Raw genomic sequence first — 19173 nt, 5'->3', positions numbered from 1 at the left:
TTTCTTATTAGGTATTTTATTTAGTCTTACACTTTGGAGAATTTTTTTTCATATACTTGAAAGTTATAAATAACTACAGTTCTGAAAGAAACAGAATAGTTCCTTCCAGAAATGAGTTTTTGTTTTTAGGAAGGGAGTTGAAATTCTAGGTACATTGATTCTTCTCAACCAACACAGGAAACTAGAGCAGTTAGTGAATACTCTACTTGGTAGATTGTAGCTCAGAGCCATGGAGGAAGGCTTAGATGGCGGGGCTCAGTTTTCAAGCCTCTCTCAGCACATACTCCCTGTGCTTTTGGCATCTACTATGCTGCTTGGCGAGGAAGCTGTTTCCCTACTGATGTTCCTAGATGTGAAGAGGTTTTGTGTATGCATGAGGATCTATGTAGGCTGTTATTACATAGGACTCCTCTGCCTTGTTAAGTCTTACACACTTAACTTGAACTTGACACATGTATGCACGCTCTGAGAAGCTTTTTGTAAAGGTGGGGTACATTCAGGTATTGGTGGTGAGCAAACAGCTCAAGCTGAAACCATTGTGGTCCAAGGATTGTGGTATCAAGGCAAGCTGACGTGAGTAATACATTGGAATGCTGTCTAGCTGCCCATGAATACCATCTTATGGGCACATGCTTCTTCCTTTGAAAGGTGAGAGAGAAACAGTTGGTTCCTTAGGAACAGGCTAGATTTGTTGTTTTAAAAATCATATTAACAGAGAACAGCCTATGAACAGGAGTGAGTATGCAGTTTCTACAGGTTCAAAACATAGGGTTTGGAAGAGCTTAGAGGAAAACAAATGGCCTTTCTTAAAGGGAAAAAGAAAGATTAAAGGACCAACCAGGCAGCCATCATCTATTAGGGGTTTGTGTGTATGTGTATGAATATGTATGTACAGTAAGACCTCGGATATTCGCCTTCTGCTTAATTGTAGTTTCTGTTCTCAGAAGACTCTTGAGGGGATGGTAGCTTCAGGTCACAGCTACACCAGCTGAGGTTAAAAATCCTTTGTTCCGGCCGGGCGGTGGTGGCGCACGCCTTTAATCCCAGCACTTGGGAGGCAGAGCCAGGTGGATCTCTGTGAGTTCGAGGCCAGCCTGGGCTACCAAGCGAGTCCCAGGAAAGGCGCAAAGCTGCACAGAGAAACCCTGTCTCGAAAAACGAAAAAAAAAAAAAAAAATCCTTTGTTCCAAAAGCCTGTGTTACTTGTAGTGTGTGTTTGTGTATGCTTAAGACACTTGTTTGACAAGTGGGTGAGGGGAGTGAGAAACTTTGAGTGTATCTTTAAAGCGCTAAGCGGTACAGTTTTTTCTTTAAGTGCTTTTTTTTTCCGTTTTAGTATTAAATTTTTTTTTTTTTTTTTTTTTTTGGTTTTTCGAGACAGGGTTTCTCTGTGTAGCTTTGCGCCTTTCCTGGAACTCACTTGGTAGCCCAGGCTGGCCTCGAACTCACAGAGATCCGCCTGGCTCTGCCTCCCGAGTGCTGGGATTAAAGGCGTGCGCCACCACCGCCCGGCCTTAAATTTTTTTATTCTCTGAAAATAAAAACTTAGCAAAAAAGTTTGCATTATCTAAGGAATTTTCTAGTTTTTTATTATTGTGAATATAAATCACTGAAGTTTTTACTTTCTTGTGTTGGCTATTTAAGTATTTTAGCCCTTGAATTCTGTGTTTTTTTTTTTTTTATTCATTCACTGTTTTTTAAAAAACAAATAGTGTGTTGGGCTGTTTTTAATTTTCTACCTCCTACTTCTTAGAAATTCTGTCTAAGGCTATGGGGAGGACTGAAATGAATAATAACGAGATTTTTAAGCTTCTAAAATGTATGTTATAGTTAAGAGCTAAAAATAGTACATGTTATTTATATGCTAGAAATCTTAACTATAAGATTATAAAAAGTGAAATATTATCTTTCTTTTTTGGGGCACTCAAGACAGGGTTTCCCCTGGCTGTCCTGGATCTCACTCTGTAGACCAGGCTGGGCTCGAACTCATAGAGATCGTCTGCCTCTGCCTCCTGAGTGCTGAGATTAAAGGTGTGCTGGGTTTTCTTGACACATAAAATAATAAAGTTCTGAGGCAAGTGCATGTTGAATTTTGTAAAGGAAAGATTGTACTTTTAGCGAATCTAAGGTTTGCAGAGTTAGTGTCTTAAATTTGACTTGGAAGAAGAAAGCAATGAAGTGAGATTTCTGTTAAGATAGGTAACAGAAGTGTAACACATGTTAAAGACTGAAGGAGTGACTTGGTTAGGGTAGGTTCTCTTCCTGAGACTGGGGAAAGATCAGGTTGGTAAAGATTAGGGATTATTTATGAATTCCATCCTGAATTCTGTTCAACAGGTGACCAGAAGGAAATGAAGGCAGTGAAGGCAGGGGAGGGTTAGCTTGACGTATAAGATGGACATAAGTGGTAGTCAGGGCAGTGAGGGGTAACTTCGCTTACCCAGGGTTGACTGTATCTCTGATACTGAGCTTTCCTCACATTTATGTGTCCATGATGCTAGTGTGTGTTCTCATTGATTTAGAGGAAACGGAGGTGAAGACATGTTGAAGAACATGCCCTGAGCCTGGAGGGCAGACCAAGGTGTGGAAATGTTTTCAACTGTGAATTTTTCCCTAAACTTTACTTAAAATCAGTGAGGCGTGGCAGGGCTGGTAGTGTTGGGGTGAAGTGCTGGCCAAAAAGCTTACTGCATTGCCCAAACTGGTTTTCCGCCACTAGAGGGAGCAGCTAACATTGGGGAAGAAAATGTTGATGGTCTTCCTGCTGACAGTATACAAAGTGAATTAGCTAGTGTTTTTAAATAGGTGCAGGCAAACAGTTGGAACTGCCTTTTATGTCAGCTTAACTGGTTTTCCATTTCAAGAATGGAAAGAGGTAACACAACAAGAAGATCTTGTGCTTGGCTTAAAGCATTGATCCTTCTGGGATTAGACAACTTTGTTACCACACCCCAATTTAAAGGTGATTTTTAAATTAAGGAATTTGTTGTTTTTTATATGGTTGTTTATATTTTCTAATGGCTTTGCAGATAAAAGTACAAAATGCACAAGCCTGGTGACCTGAGTGTAATCATAAGTTTTCCTGTGTCCCACCTGGTCCTGCAGCAGCTCGGACCCAAGTAAACACACACAGGCTTATATTAGTTACAAACTGTATGGCCTTCCCCTTTTCTGTCTAATCAAAAAGGAAGGTTTTAACTTTAACATAGTAAAATTATATATAACAAAGCAGTTATCAGCAAGAATTACAGTTACAATGTCTAGTCTATATTTGGCAAAATTAGAAAATATCTTACCTTCTATTTTGTGAATCTAAAGTTTTATATCTAATTTATCTTTCATCATGACTAAGGAAAGCTATAAATATAATTAGTCTTTAACTCCATCGAAGACCCCAGAAGGATAATAATATTACCTAAGTAAACAGGAAGTGCATTGTAAGCAACTTTCAAAAATCTAGAATGACAGAGACAACTGGCTGCCTGGACAGTCACTCAAAGTTCCTCTGCAACGTTGGGGCATCCATCTTTAGCCTATAGGCCTTGAGTTTTAATCACTTCTCTGTGTGTCCTGTAGAATATCTGGCAGTCTCCTCTGCAAAGCAGGAACCTGAAGGACTATCTTGCCTTGGTTTGGCAGAAATCAGTGGTCATTTTTCTATGGGTCCTGCATGTCCAGTTTATACAACATCCTGTCAAGCAATCCAGGCAAGGACATTTTTTTGCCCAGTGACTAACTGTTACCACAAAGAAAGCAAACACCATGATGAGTTTCTTCGATGCCCATCATCCTCTTTGAAGTAATTGGTGCTGCCAGGAGCAGACGTGTCTCATTGTCCGGAAAAGTCTTAAGTTCTTACAACACTTTAATTGCCATATTCTGTAGGTCTTTGAAGTGTTTGAAGATTACCTGCCTAATTGAAATATATTTTTGTATATCCAAAAAAATGAAACTAATATGACTATAAATTTGACTATCATAGAAGACTAATCATCAATCTGTATTTCTTTTTTTTCTTTTCTTTTTTTTTTTTTTTTCGAGACAGGGTTTCTCTGTGTAGCTTTGCGCCTTTCCTGGGACTCACTTGGTAGCCCAGGCTGGCCTTGAACTCACAGAGATCCGCCTGGCTCTGCCTCCCGAGTGCTGGGATTAAAGGCGTGTGCCACCACCGCCCGGCCAGTCTGTATTTCTTAATTAAATTTGTATCAATAAATCAAAATCCATAGCAATGTAAAGCATTTCAAGTAAGTTGTTGCTCTTTAAAAGTCGATTCAATAAGCTACCCTTTTATCCTATCATCTATATCCCCTTTTCTTTTTTAGAAAGAGATTGTATTTATAATCAGTCCCCTTTAAAATAAAAGTAAACATATATAAAAAATATTTTGGGAATTTGGGTGTAGCTTTTTATATTACTTTCTGTTGATTGGGGTTGCTGGCAATCTTAGGAGGATCCTGAGGAAATTTGGGATAAAGGTCAAGTCCTGGAAAGACCGGCTATAACCTCTGTTAACCTTGTTAACAAATTTGTTAATCTGTTAAGGTTCAGGAGGTCTGCTTGATCAAATCTGATCCATCTTAACCTGGAACAAATCCATAGCTTCTTGTTTCCTGTGGAAACAAAAGCAGAGCCTCCTTTCCAAAGCAACGTAACCTTAGATCCAAGTTTTGAAGTCAAGATACCTTTAAAATATATGTATTGGAAAAAAAGTATGTATTGGTTTATTTTAGCAGCCTTTATAATCAAATGTCTTTTTGTAGTTAAAAAAAAAAATCCCAGCCGGGCGGTGGTGGCACACGCCTTTAATTCCAGCATTTGGGAGGCAGAGGCAGGCGGATCTTTGTGAGTTCGAGGTCAGCCTGGTCTCCAGAGCAAGATCCAGGAAAGGCGCAAAACTACACAGAAAGAAACCCTGTCTCGAAAAACCAAAAAAAAAAAAAAAAAAATCCCAAAGACAACATAATCCAGACTCTCTGTGTAATATCTTTTTTTTTTTCTGGAGCTGAGGACTGAACCCAGGGCCTTGTGCTTGGTATTATCTATCTTTATGTGGCTTATTTATATATATATATATATACCTTATTTTCTTAAGACTTTATTTTATTTTTATGATTTTCTAATCTTTTTTTCTCTCTCAAGCCTATGTATCTTTTATATATATATTGTAAACCATTTAGAGGTTTATTCCATCTGAATCTGTCTTTTGTGTATCTATAGTTCTTTTTTGATCATCGCTTTAAACTGTAGCGTGGCTGTGACTGAAGTGCCGGCTTTGGCTGTTGACTCTGCCCATCTCAGCTGCCCAATATGGCAGAGGTACTTTTACTGCCAGCTCTGGGCAGTGGGTCTGTGCCTCCATCAAGCAGCATGTAGCCCAGAAACCATTTTTTTTTTAAATTAGCAAAAGGTAAATCCACGTGCAGTGCGCTGTCCAGCTAGCTCAGTCGGTAGAGCATGAGACTCTTAATCTCAGGGTCATAAGTTCAAGCCCCATGTTGGGCACCAAATGTAGTTTTAAGTTTTCCTCTGTCCCGCCCGGTCCTGCAGCCGCTCGGACCCAAATAAACACACAGAAGCTTATATTACTTACAAACTGTATGGCCTAATGGCCCAGGCTTCTTGCTAGCTAGTCTTATAAGTTAACCCATTTCTTCTATAAATCTATAAGTAGCCATGTGGCTGTGGCATTACCGGTCTGCTGGCATCTTGCTGCTCTTTGGATGGTGGCTGGTGTCTCCCTCACTCTGCCCTTCTCTCTGTAAGTCTACTGGATTTTCCACCTGGCTGTAAGCTTTCTTACCATAGGCCAAAACAGCTTTATTTACTAACCAATGAGAGCAGCAAATATTCACAGTGTACAGAAAGACATCCTGTAGCTAAAGTTTTCCTGCCTGGCCCACAGTCAGAACAAATCTCTATCACCCGCCAGTCCCACAGCCACTCAGACCCGACCAAGTAAACACAGAGACTTATATTGGTTACAAACTGTATGGCCGTGGCAGGCTTCTTGCTAACTGTTCTTACAGCTTAAATTAATCCATTTCCATTAATCTATACCTTGCCACATGGCTCATGGCTTACCGGCATCTTCACATACTGTTTGTCATCGTGGCGGCTGGCAGTGTCTTTCTGACTCAGCCTTCCACCTCCCAGCTTTATTCTCCTCCTTGTCCCGCCTATACTTCCTGCCTAGCCAATGGCCAATCAGTGTTTTATTTATTGACCAATCAGCAACACATTTGCCATACAGAACATCCCACAGCAACATCCCATAGCACCTGAGTTTGATCCCTGGAACTCAGGGTGGAAGGAGAGAACTGATTCCTCCATATATGTGCCATGGCACTCATGTATCTACCTGTTTCCACAAACACATCATATAGACACAACAACAGCAATAAAAATTTTAAAAGTTTGTGTTTTCTAATGAAAGCTATTTTAAATGTTGCATCAGAATTGGTGGCATGGACTGACTCAGAATCACCTATTGCATGTTGGATATTTATGGTTGGAAGATTGTTGGTGGAACATTTCATGTACATTATTTACATCATCTTGAACAACTGTTTAACTTAATCTGCATCCCAACAAGTGCCATTCAAGCATGGATGTGGAGCTGAGGTTTATGTTAGAGCCAGAGAGAATATAGAAAAAGCTGAGATTAAAACCTAAATCTGAGACTTTAAGGACCCTTTCTGTACTAGAATTCCTTGGGAGAAGTGATCTTTAGTGTCTTGGGAGCACCTGCTTTGTGCACAGGTATCTCTCCTTGTAGAATGGTAAAAGATGTTTGCCATCTTTGGGAGAATAAAATCACTGACATTTCTGCGTTCTGTTCTAATAAGGAGACAGTGGGGCAGCTGATTGGAACGTGAGATCCTTGGGTAGGGATGTGGCAGACAGGAGATTATGGAGCATGTTTACCTTTTTAAGAGCTCAGCATGTGGTATGACTTAGTATGCCCTTGTGCTTATAAAGTAAAAGCTTACTAGTGTGACTCTATCTACCTTTCTCTTAACTTTGAAAACCAAAGCAGAGGTATGAGTGTGAGTATTGTACAGAGGAGGTACGAGGATGTCCAGAAAGGTAGTGTCGGCATCTGGAGTTCCACCTATACCACTGCTGATGCTACACTACCGAGTTCGTTTCCGAGCCATAGCTTGTGAAGCACTGCTGTCTAGTCTATGCTTAAGTACAGGTTTATTTCCTCATAGGTCCTGCACCTTAGCATCAGCTTTACAGGTGTTGCCAGATTTTCCCGAGGGGTGGGTTTATACCAGTTTACAGTCCTGCCCAGCATGTTTGACAGCCCTGTTCCTCACTTCTCTTAGCATCAGCTTTACAGGTGTTGCCAGATTTCCCCGAGGGGGTTGTTTACACCAGTTTACAGTCCTGCCCAGCATGTCTGACAGCCCTGTTCTTCACTTCTCACCACGTCCACAATTGCCAGATTTTAAACATCTTTTAAGATTAACCAGATGGGTGTGAAATCGCATCTGGTCATAGTCACTTTACCTTTCTTATCTTTGGAGGTGAAGTGTCTTTTCACATGTGACCACTAGGATTGCCTCCTTTTGTGCATCTGGTGTTCTTTTGCCCGTGGTTTTCCTCAGTCTGTCTGTCTCATCAATTGGAGGGGTTGCTTCCGTATTCTGCTGAACATAATCTTTGTAAATTGAGTATGAATAGCTGTCTTCTCCCAGTCCAGGTCTGCTTACTCTGTTAAGAATCCTTTGGAGTCCGCTCTCTCTTTCTAACCCAGATTAACCAGATGTTGAGAAAAACAGTTCCTTGGTGCAGCAATGACCTACAGTGCAGCAGTTGTTGGGGTCATATACCAAGTCTTCTTCAAAGTAGATGGGAAGCTTAAAAGTAACATTGAGAGTTGACACTTAGGAATTAAAGCAAATACTGTTTTACCATGAACTGCTAGTAACTGATTTATGAATGTATTTGGTGAACAATGAAAACTAGTCTTTAAACCGATTTGGTTGTATTCTATGGAGCTCTGTCCATAGATAGGTTGGTTAGGTCTCATGGGTTCATGATGTTTTGTGCTCCTCCACCCTTCAGTCCCTAGATTTAGTGTGTTGTGGATTTCTTTTTCCAAGCTTTATTGCATCCTGTACAAATGGACATGCCCTTGAACATGTGCTCTTCCTTTTTTAGTCCTTGTTTGAATCCTTCCTCCCTGAGTAGGAACATCATGTCAGGCTTCTTTTTGATTTATTGATTGTTTTTCGAGACAGGGTTTCTCTGTGTAGTCTCGGCTGTCCTGAAACTCACTCTGTAGACCAGGCTCAGAGATCTGCAGGCCTCAGCCTCTCAAGTGCTGGGATTAAAGGTGTGTACCACTATGCCTGGCGTATTGTTTGGTTTTTTGTTTGAGACAGGGTCTTCCTGTGTAACCCAGGCTGACTCTGAACTCAGGATCCAATGGTCTTTGCTTCCCAAGTGCTGCATATAGGTGGTTCTCATTGTTTGAAGAAGGTGAAAGGAAAAAGTAAAGCAGATGATGCTAATAATAGACAGATGTTTCTTCACATTAGCGCCTCTGCTGGTTTACAGTGTTGCTGATTTCCTGGGTAGCCATGTAAATGTATTTGGTCACCTAGTAACGGAAGCTGGAAGGAATGCCAGTTCTGATGCAACAGTGAGTAAGAATCTGCAGATACAACAAAGGGAGTTTGACTTATATTGCATCTCCTCAGCATCCATTTATAATTTTGCCTTTAACTTTTATTATGTGCAACCAGAACATAAACTGTGAAAGGTTTTCCTGTCTTCCTTAGTTGCTTAGATGAGTGATAGAAGGGAGCTCAGAAACATGCATTGTTCTTGCTTACTTTCCAAGACAAGCAACTTTGTTACAAGGCTTCAGTGTGACTAAAGATATGCCTACTGTAAGGGCTGTTCGTTTTTTATTTCCCATGAAGTAGTAACCATAGTAAGCCTTTAGAAAGCAAATACATGAAGGGCATCCTTGTAAAACTCCATAACACTGTTTAAATACTAGACTGTTTTTAAAGTTTTCTCAGTAATCAGCATTTATTTTTAGTATGTATCTCAAGGAAGTTAATTATCCAAATAATTTTATTATGTGAGCAGATACTGTTGGTGATAATTGTTAGATTATTTTAGAAGCAGCCGTAAGGAAGAGAAGGTGGAAAGAGAGTCTTGGTCTGACCTTAGGACCATGTTTATTCGTGACAAAGGGGCATCTTCATTACTCACATGTGTGAATGACCAAAATGCCTACAGAGGAAGATGGGATGTGGCCTCTTATATGGGCAGAAATGACTTCTGTAGTCCTCAAGAAAAGCTGGGAAGTGTAGTCCTTCAGCAGGAAACTATCATGACTATTAATCTGACAGTATGCTAGGCATGAGGCCTGTATACTCAGTCTGCACTTGTGAGGAAGGCAGGAAGAAGGTCGGAGTTCAAAGTCATTTTTTATTACATAGTGTGTGGAAGCCAGCCTGGGCTACATTAGACCCTGTTTCTAAAAACAAGCAAACTGATAATACATATTAGCAAGTAAAAATGTCTTTGAAAGCATATTTATTTTTCATGGTTGTTTCTTTCTCTCCTGGAGAATTAAATATCTAATGACAAGTTTATAGAAGGTTGATAAGATTAAGAAGTAATTATTAGATAGGTTATTACCACCCTGGGGGCTGTGTTTGTTCACAGATCAGGGAAGGGTATAATTCTTAAGTGGTTGTTGCTTGTTACATAAGCTTAGGCATGTATATGGAGAATTATAGGCAGATTCCTGAGTTTGCAGTAAATTACATCATTAGATACCCATTATTTCATTCACTTGAATGGCCTCTGGGGTAGTAAAATAACCTCGTCATTCTTTGGATTACTAGTTGAGTTCAGAAGAAGAGCAAAATACCACCACTCTTGTGTTTTGGTTATTATAGACAGCACAAAAAAATAGAAATTATTTTGTTTAAAAGTGTCAATGACCTGCCATGAGTCAACTCTCAAATGTAGGGTCTCTGATAAGCAGAAACAAAACTCAAAACCTTTGTAGGTGATGGTGGTTCATTAGTAAGTTCATATGTGCATTATTTTTGCATTGAAGTTAGTTGTGGTTTTTCCACTGGTTAGGTTAAGTTCTAGCACAAGAGATTGTGTCAGAAAACAGTGGTGAGGGAGGGCTCCCGAGACCCCCCCACTCTAGCTGAGCTTTTGGTAGTTAATGGCTGCTGGAGGGACGGGAGTCATCTTTCCTCACTGTTAAGTTACCCATACTCCAGTAAATACCCCATAGTCGTTTCCATGCAAGTAACCCTCAGTTTAACTCCTCAATCATTAAGGGGGAAAAAAAAGACATGCAGTAGGAGGGTAGTTATTAGGAAGAAGTAGTCTAGAAGTACCAATAAGACAAGGTAAGTGGGGGGGTGAATATGATAAAATATAGTATATACATGTATGAAATTGTCAGTGTAAATAAAAATTAAAAATGAGGGAAAATATTATATTAGAATTAAGACATAACAATGTTGAGTTTTCGGCTTTCATTTTGCCTGATTCCAGATTTTAATGTATTTACTTGGGCTCCTGCATGGACACCTAGAAACAGGAACTATCACTGTGAAAAACTGTGGTCAATTTTGAAAAGGAGCACTCTCTTGGTCATTGTAAATAGTATGTTGTTTGCATTGCTATGGCAGGTTACTTGCAGTCTGTTCTTTCATAGTCTATAATTAGTATCCTGTTTATTGGTTAGGCTAGTTAAGCAGTGGTTGCCTAGAATTGTAATTTCACCTATATCCAAATGATCTCGTCTCATTGATTTGTGTGTTTTTTAAAAATTAATCGGTAGGACTTATAGGGTAGTGCCTATGCAAGGCGAAGAAGGCAAAAGTGAACTAGGCAGAAAACCTTGAGACCATGATAAAGACTTGGTTTTTCTTTTTTTTCCTTTTATTTCCTCCCGTTTTTTGAGACACGGTTTCTCTGTGTCACAGTTCTAGCTGTCCTGGAACTCACTTAGACCAGGCTGGCCTCGAACTCACAGAGATCCGCCTGCCTCTGCCTCCCGAGTGCTGGGATTAAAGGCATGCTCCACCACACCCGGCTCTTTCTTCACTCTCAATGGATGTAACAAATCTTTGAGAGTGCTTATTTCATCTTCCTTTCTGAAGGATACTTTTACTGGATATATAATTCTGGGAATATTGACCTTTTCTTTTGCTACTAGAAAAATGTAAATATTCTTTTAACTCCATAGTTTCTGTTGAGAAATCTATAATTATTGAAATCATAGTCTCTCTGTAAATAACAGTCCATTTTTCCTTTACATCTATATACGCACGTGATAACCTCAGATGTTCTTGCCTTTTACCTTATTTGAGACAGAGTTTCTTGCTCCTGTGTGTATGTCAGGCTAGCTGGCCTATGAACTTCTGGGGATTCTCCTGTTTCTGCCTCCCATGTTGTCATAGGAGCTCTGGTGTTACAGATGTGTGCTACTGTATCCAGTTTTACATGGGTGTTTGGGATATGAATGAGTCTTAGAGTCACTGAACCAGCTCTTTAGCCCAACAGGCCATTTTTATCGGCTGGTTGCCTTGGGCTTTGGTTCATTTTTGCTTTGTTTAGATTTTAGCATTTTGATGCTCTGGAGTGGAATTTCTTTGAGCTTGTCCTTTTGGAGTTCCCCAAGCTTCTTGTATCTGAGTGTATTTCTTTGCAATTCTTTTCCCATCCTTTGGTTCTCTAATGGCACCAACTAAATCTTTTGTTATTTTCCTAATCATTGATGCTCTGTTCATTTGTGTTTTGTTTTGTGTTGTGTTGAGTCTTGTTTTTCTGTTGTACAAACTGGATAATATTTATATATGCTGGCTTCCTGCACTGCCACTTTGTATTTGCTTTTCTGTGCGTCTAGTGAGTTTATTTTGGTTACTGTCTTCTAATTCTTTACTATGTGTCCCTGACGTTTCAAGAATGTTTGACTTCTGGGGTCTGAGATGGGGTTCAGCCAGTGAAGACTGCTTCAGAATCTGACAACTGGAGTTCTATCCCTAGGATTCCTGTGGTAGAAAGAGAGAGCACGTTTTCTGACTTCCATAGGGACTCTGTTTCCTTTTCCCCTTCATAAATACATGCAATAAAAGTTCTCTTTTGTTTTTTTTTAAAGAGTGCTGGCCCTTGTTTTTGGAACATTTTTATACTGATAGCTTGGAAGTCTTGGGTTTCAGCATTTGTCCTTTTGACCTTGGTGCTCATCACTTCCTCTCCTGTACCAGTTGAACTATGCTTGGTTCCTTGTATGCCAGACAAATTGGTGCTGCCCTCCACCATGCTGATGACAGTCTTCTGGAGGCTGCAGATTCAGTTTAGTTCACACCTGTCTGGAATGTACTAACTATTAAATAGCCAGCCTACCTTACCTCGGTTTTCAAAATCTGTACTGTGCTCTGTGGAGTCAGAATTGTGTATCCATAGTTCCAGTGTAGGCCTAGGAGTATGTAAACTGCCTTTTGACCATCTGGCCCTCCTGTCTCCTCACTCCCAGCCTTAGAAGTGCAGCTGTCAGCCTGCAGCATGGTTTATTAGCAGTACTGTGTTGATGGAGATGTGCATGTGTGTGTGTGTTTCTGTCCTTTGCATTACAGATAGTGCTGTATTCAGCGTACTTTTAACAGATTACTCTAGCATGCTTCTGAAAATACTGCTATAGTAGAATGCCCAGAAATTGGCCTATTGATTTCAGTTTCACAGAAGTCAATGTTAAATCTATACATTTTCCCAAAGTGTTTCTCAAGTTATCTTTATTTCTTTAATGTACGGGACTATTCCAGCAGTACTCCCCAAGAGTGAAAAGATTTAAAAGAAAACTAGGAAAATACTTGCCTGTGATTGTGCAGATGAGTTGAATTGGGTACTTACAGCAAAGTAAGATGTAAACCTTTGTTTCTTTCTGTTAGGTGGGGTGAAAAAAGAAAGTCATCTATATGTGATTCTTTTCTATCCCCTTTCCCCCTCTAGAATTTTGATTCTGACATTAGCAGTGTGGGAATAGATGGCTGCTGGCAGGCAGACAGCCAACGGCTTCTCAACGAGGTGATGGTGGAACACTTCTTCAGACAAGGAATGCTGGATGTAGCTGAGGAGCTCTGCCAGGTAACCATGTGCCAACAAGCAGAGGGAAAACGAACAAGGCAATGCTGTGGAGTTTGCATTATCTGCAGTCGAGGCTTTGTGTCACGCTATAGATAGATTTGTAGCTCTCGTTGCTAGGAAATTGTTTAAGTTCTTAGAAATTATAGTGCTGCAATTTAATACCTGAATTGCCCTTTCCTTAAGAAATTATACTCTGAAAGCTTAATAGCTAAGTTGCTCTTTTCTGATTCTGAGTCTGATAGATTGGTTTCTAGTCATGAGTCAACATATTAGAAGTGATGGTATTTTTCCTATGTGGCCCAGGCTGTCCTTCATTCCAATTTCAGCCTTTCCAGTGCTGCAGTTACAGGCATGCACTATTTACTCCACTCATATTTCCTCTTTTGATAGGAAATGTTAATATAGCAGAGAAGAGGAAAGACACAAAAATAGTAATGTTTGTTTTTCTGATCTAGTAAAACTGTATCAAATGAATTTCAAACTAAAATTTACTTCAGCGGGGGCATTGCTCCTCTTATTTCTTTTAGACAGGAACACCATGAAGTCATGATAGTAGTGGCTGCGGTGTGTTGTGTTTCCTCCAAGCCACACCCTGCTTACTCCTTTCTGCTCCACTGTGAAGTAGCAGTTACTGTTGATGTTCTGCACATGAGAAGTGTGAGGTGTGGAGAATCAAGGAATGGGCCTAGGGCCATTCGGGGAGCCTTTGTGAAGGAGCTGGGATTCAGTCCCTTACTCATTTCTTCAAACTCCACTCTGTTGCATTTTTTGTTTAAAAAATGAAGAACTCAAAAGATAAAATAATTAAAAGTGAATCTATAATCCAAGCCTTTTCTATTTGAAACAGTTGGAATAAATGGTACTTGGGTCTTTCTTTGTACCTTTTGAGGTGTATTTGTGTGTGCCCATACAAATCTTACAGTAAATTATATCATTGAGAATTAGTTTGTTTTCCTTGTATGGAAAGAGAGATAGTAAGAGAGGTTCATAGCATCTGTCCTATGAAGTTCTTAGACACTCCTTGTAGCCCTGCAGTTCCCAATGTTTACTCCTCTCCTTGTGGCCAGACCTGCAGCTGCACCTTGTGTCCCAGGAAAGAGTGTGTACTTAGACTTCATTGGCTTGAATGTGGAGAACCACACCCAGCTTTGGTCCGTGGTCTGTGTTCAGCTCAGAATTGACAGAAGCATAGTGGTAGGACAGTCTCTGCCACAGTATATGCTACAGAGCTTTGACAGCCCTGTACTATATAATCTAGCTCAGCCTTTGCCATTGTGAACGAATATTCTAACAAGTTTTTGTTTGTTTGCGTTCCTTTTCCTTTTAGGAATCTGGGCTGTCTGTGGACCCAAGTCAGAAAGAACCATTTGTGGAGTTAAATCGAATATTAGAAGCATTAAAAGTCAGAGTTCTGAGACCTGCCCTGGAGTAAGTTACTGTTTCTTTTAGGTACCGCAAGGGAACTCTGTAAGAAAATATTTGTAAAACACAGAAGACATATTTAGATAGGTCTGTTTTACCTGGGGTGAACTTCAGGGGTTTTGAGAGAGAATACTTACATTTCTTTTAACCAAGTGAAAGATGGACTATATAAGCTGGAACCTGGGCAGCCTGCTTAACTTAGCAGTTGGTCGTGTTTCCAGAAGAGAGAGGGGTTCCTTATCTACGCTGCAATGCTGCTTCGGGTAGACCAGCATTGTAACTGAAGCACCACTGTTTTCCTAATCTTTATGTGATATTTGAGCTTCGAGAATCGGCTTGGGTGCTGTGCTGTCGTGCTGAGAGGTGATTTAGTTGGCTGTGAGAACTAGGTGATGATATTCATGAACAGAGCAGAGATTCTGATAAGATATGGAGTGGGAGCAAGTTATTTGTCCCATTGCTAAAGACTCTGACTCCATTCTGAAATTTTTAATGTGAAGATTACTAAGATATTTACAATAAAAAATATAAAATGAAGATAAAAAACAAGATAATAAAAGTAGAGTCCTGGTGTTTTATAACTTGGAAGATCTGAAAACAGTATTAATAGTTGGGAATAATCCATGTGGTATTTTAATTATTAAAATAGGTGATTGTATTTTGAGTTTGGGGTGGTTACTGCACAGTTTTCTACATTTGATCAGTTCTTTTAAAAATTTGCATATTTCTAGAACTAGCCCAGATGAACAGTTGAGGGTTCCTGTGTTAATGTTCGTGTTTTATGATTTCTGTGTAAAAATTAAAAATATAAGCGATCTGTTTAGAACTAAATTTTTTTAACCATGTGTCTTTGTAAGGTGTATGTTACCTTTGTGTAGTGTGTGTGAGTACTATTGGTGCTTTAGTTTGGTTTTGGAGAGAGGGTGTTGTTATTCATAGCCATGGCTGGCCTTGAACTTGTGATTTTTCTGTCATAGTATCCCAAGTGCTGGGATGACATATTTGGTATGTTTTGTGGGTTTGGGGGTTGATTTTAGATTGTGACACACCTAGGAGATATATTTAACTAAGTGTCTGTAACCTTTTGTTTACAAAATTAGCATCTACTCTTAGATGAAGAAGCGAGGGGCCCAAGTACAGAAGTGTCCTGAGCTTCCCAGTTCCACAGTGATGCGGATGTGTAGCTGCGTGTCTGTCTGTCCAGAGACAGTCGTTTCTCTGTTGTTGGTTAGGGGTCCACCTAGCTTGGGTTAATTGCTCACTGTGTGACTGTGCTGAGTACTTGATCTCCTTCAGCTTTAGAAGCACTCACCACTTTTCCTGTTGGAGAAGGAAATGCTAAGTGGTTGGAAACTTGTCTTTGGAGTTATTCCAGTAACTGGCGTTCAGAAGCAAAGTGCTGTGTCCAGTGAAGCCAGCTGGTTGCTTTGCTAAATATTACCTTGATGGATTGAAAACACTTGGAATCTGACTTCAATTTTGTGGATTTAGGGGAAATTTTTTTTCTTTAAAGACAAAACAAAACACTTAAGAAGACTACTTTTAGAAGCTTTGAGTTGCCTGTGGCTCTGAGGCAGCTCAGAAGCAGCTCCAAGTAGAAGGTGGTTTAGTGTACACTCCATGACATGCAGTCAGGGTAAGAGGTTGTTGTCGGAAATTTAATATTCACAAGTTAAACATCTGATGTTGGCCTCCCTTCAAAAACATCACATTGAGAGACAAGCAGATTTCTATGAGTTTGAGGCCAGCCTGGTCTACAAAGTGAGTTCCAGGACAGCCAGGACTGTTACACAGAGAAAACTCTGTCTTGAAAAAAAAAAAAAATTAAGTATTTTTATATTAAACTGTTGTAGAATATTATTTTAAGATGTGTTACATTTGTTGATTTTGTAGAACATTTGTTTAATGATGCAAAGATGTGTTGCATTTGTTTAACTCTGTGAAGCTTTGTTACTGTACCTGTGTAAAACACCTGATTGGTCTAATAAAGAGCTGAATGGCCGATAGCTAGGCAGGAGAAAGGGATAGGCAGGCAGAGAGAATAAATAGAAGGAGAAATCTGGGAGAGATGAAGGAGCAAGAAAAGAAGGGGCCAGCCACCCCGCTACACAGCCAGACACGGAGTAAGAAGTAAAGAAAGATACACAGAAATAGAGAAAGGTAAAAGCCCAGAGGCAAAAGGTAGATGGGATAATTTAAGAAAAGCTGGCTAAAAAAAAGCCAAGCTAAGGCCTGGCATTCATTAGTAATAATAAGTCTCCGTGTGATTTATTTGGGAACTGGGTGATGGGTCCCCAGAAGAGTTAAGAGTATAAAACAGACAACACAAAACCTTTATATTTGAGTTTAGGGTTAACATTAATTATTCCAAGTAGGTAATACATGGACCAGGTTTAAAAAAAAAATTTAAAAGGTACAGTAAAGTAAAAATGTAGTGAGGGATCTCTCCTCCTGACTGTAAGTCACCCAGTATCTCACCGCTTTAGGCAGTCACCATTAACCTTTTTTGCATCTGTCTGGATAAGTAAGTCTTCAGTGTGACTGCTTAGTATTTTGAGTTTATACCTGGATTTTATTTAACCATTTCAGGTATATTGATACATATTTTGATAGTTTCTAGCATTTTATCTAATAATCAGTACAACAGTGATTAATTTATGTTATTTTCATTGTGCCCTGCTCTGTCTGTCGGGTGCCTTCCTAGAACATTGGGTCATGGTGAATTTAAAACTTGGGTTGATTTTTTTTTTGCCAAGTTTTCCTCTGTACAAGTTGTTCCAAAATGAAACGATGCCATAGGTCTAAAGAGTCCCTTCAGCCGTCGATGGTGGTACACACCTTTAATCCTAGCATTCAGGAGGCAGAGACAGAGAAGCCCTGTCAAGGAAAACAAAACAATAATAATAATAAAGTCTTTGCAACTTTGATAACATGTATGTTGTAGGAAAGGACAGCATCTTAGTATATTTAGTTTGCATTTATCTTATAAGGAAGTTTACCTGTGTCTTCTGTAGATAGGCTTATGCGTTTATGATGGCACAAACATAATCTTTTGACTCCGGGGGACATCTTAAGGATCACTACTGATGATATGTAACCATCTTAAATCATAAAATGATTTCCTGGGACATGTGAGAGCATTCCCCCACTGCCTCTGTTAGCGAAAAACCCTCCATGGAACACCTTGAAGAACCAAAAATAACTGAGTGATTATAAGGAGAAAGAAAGAAAAAGTAAAGGATGCAGAATTTTTCTCATACGATAAGAAAATAATGCCTTGATTTATGCTGCAGAAGGGTTTAGATGGGACAGGCTGTCAGCAGTACCCGGCAGGCTGCCCCATCTCTAAGGCCGGAAATTAGGTAGGGAAGGAAAGAAAAGTCAGATGAGACTGCCTTTGTGGTGTCATGGTGTACTGTTTGATTAGTGGTCTCACGGATAAGAATCCTTGTTAAGAGAAGCTATAGTGTGAATGAATAAAATACAGCTTTTTAATAGAAAAACGGGCTAGGAAGTGAAAGTGGAGAAGCAGGTGGAAGCTCCTGACGGTCAGATTTGATAACGAACCAAGTGAACGGTGCTTAGTTTCTGTTGAGGCTAGAAAGATGGTTTGGGAGTTAAGAGAACTCACTGGTTGCTCTTTCAGAGGGTCTGGGTTCAATTTTTGGCACCCACATGGTGATTTACAACCATCTGTAACTCCAGTTCCAGGGCATCTGACTCCTTCTTCCGGCCTCTGTGGAAACCAGGCATGTACATAGTACACAGACATACATGCAGGCAAAACATCCACACACGAATTTTTTTTAATTTTAAATAGTTAGTGGTGTCCGTCTCTTGTTCTTCACTGTGAAGCTTCGCACGGGTGTGCAGCCTTTCACTTCAAGCAGCTCTCAGTAACCACAGGCAGTAGAGGAAACAGGGCTTTCATGGGGAGACAGTGGAGAAGGGCATCCAAGGTTGAACAAGTTGGGTTTTTTCCCTAGAGTTTGATTTTCTTCTTACCCGATTAATTGGCCTTAATTCTGAGAAGACCAAAAAAAGAAAGATGATCCATTTTCAACTAAATCTGTTTATATGCAGAGTGGTGGAGAAAGAACACTTCAATTAAAGAGAAGCTAATTACAAAGAGTGGATATGGTACACACACCTGTAATCCCAGCACTTGGAAGGTGGAGGCAGGAAGATGAGGAATTCAGTCATCCTCTGCTATATAGAAAGTTCTAGGCCAGTCTGGGCTAGCTGTCTCAGAAAACAGTGTAGTGAGGGGCCAGTGACGAGGCTACAGAAAAGATAGAGCAATTCAGTAAGGAGACTCGAAGAGAGGAGAGCACATTGGAGGTAATAACATCTTTTTCTGTTTTCAATTTACTGCTGCTAGAAGTTTATAGGAAGTTCCAAGCTTGGTCCTCAGGAAGAGAATAAGCATAATCTGACTCTGTCCTCACCGAGGGTTCAGCATTGGAACAACGTGTGCCTGTATGTCTGAGAACCTCTGTAAAGTTGAGTATGTGTGTGTTACTTTTTGTTTTAGGATTTTTTGTTCTTATGAGATAGGGTCTCAGGTAGCTTAGGTTGGTCTTGAATTTCTGATTGTCCTGCAGTCTA

At 40.0% G+C, this 19173-nt stretch overlaps 1 protein-coding gene across 1 annotated transcript in view; it reads left to right on the top strand.

The window, feature by feature from the left end:
- Rmnd5a (required for meiotic nuclear division 5 homolog A) overlaps positions 1 to 19173 on the top strand; it is a 56687-nt gene that overhangs the window by 15867 nt on the left and 21647 nt on the right. The window contains 2 exon segments of the mRNA XM_052719951.1: positions 13009 to 13143; positions 14471 to 14571. Of these exon segments, the coding sequence (XP_052575911.1) occupies positions 13009 to 13143; positions 14471 to 14571 (236 nt within the window).

This window comes from Peromyscus californicus, unplaced genomic scaffold, assembly GCF_007827085.1.
Source record: "Peromyscus californicus insignis strain IS unplaced genomic scaffold, ASM782708v3 Scaffold_6__1_contigs__length_162567912, whole genome shotgun sequence".
NCBI classification, from domain to species: domain Eukaryota; kingdom Metazoa; phylum Chordata; class Mammalia; order Rodentia; family Cricetidae; genus Peromyscus; species Peromyscus californicus.
The sequence above is the reverse complement of the archived record's forward strand: the minus strand, read 5'-3'. Positions and strand labels throughout refer to the sequence as shown.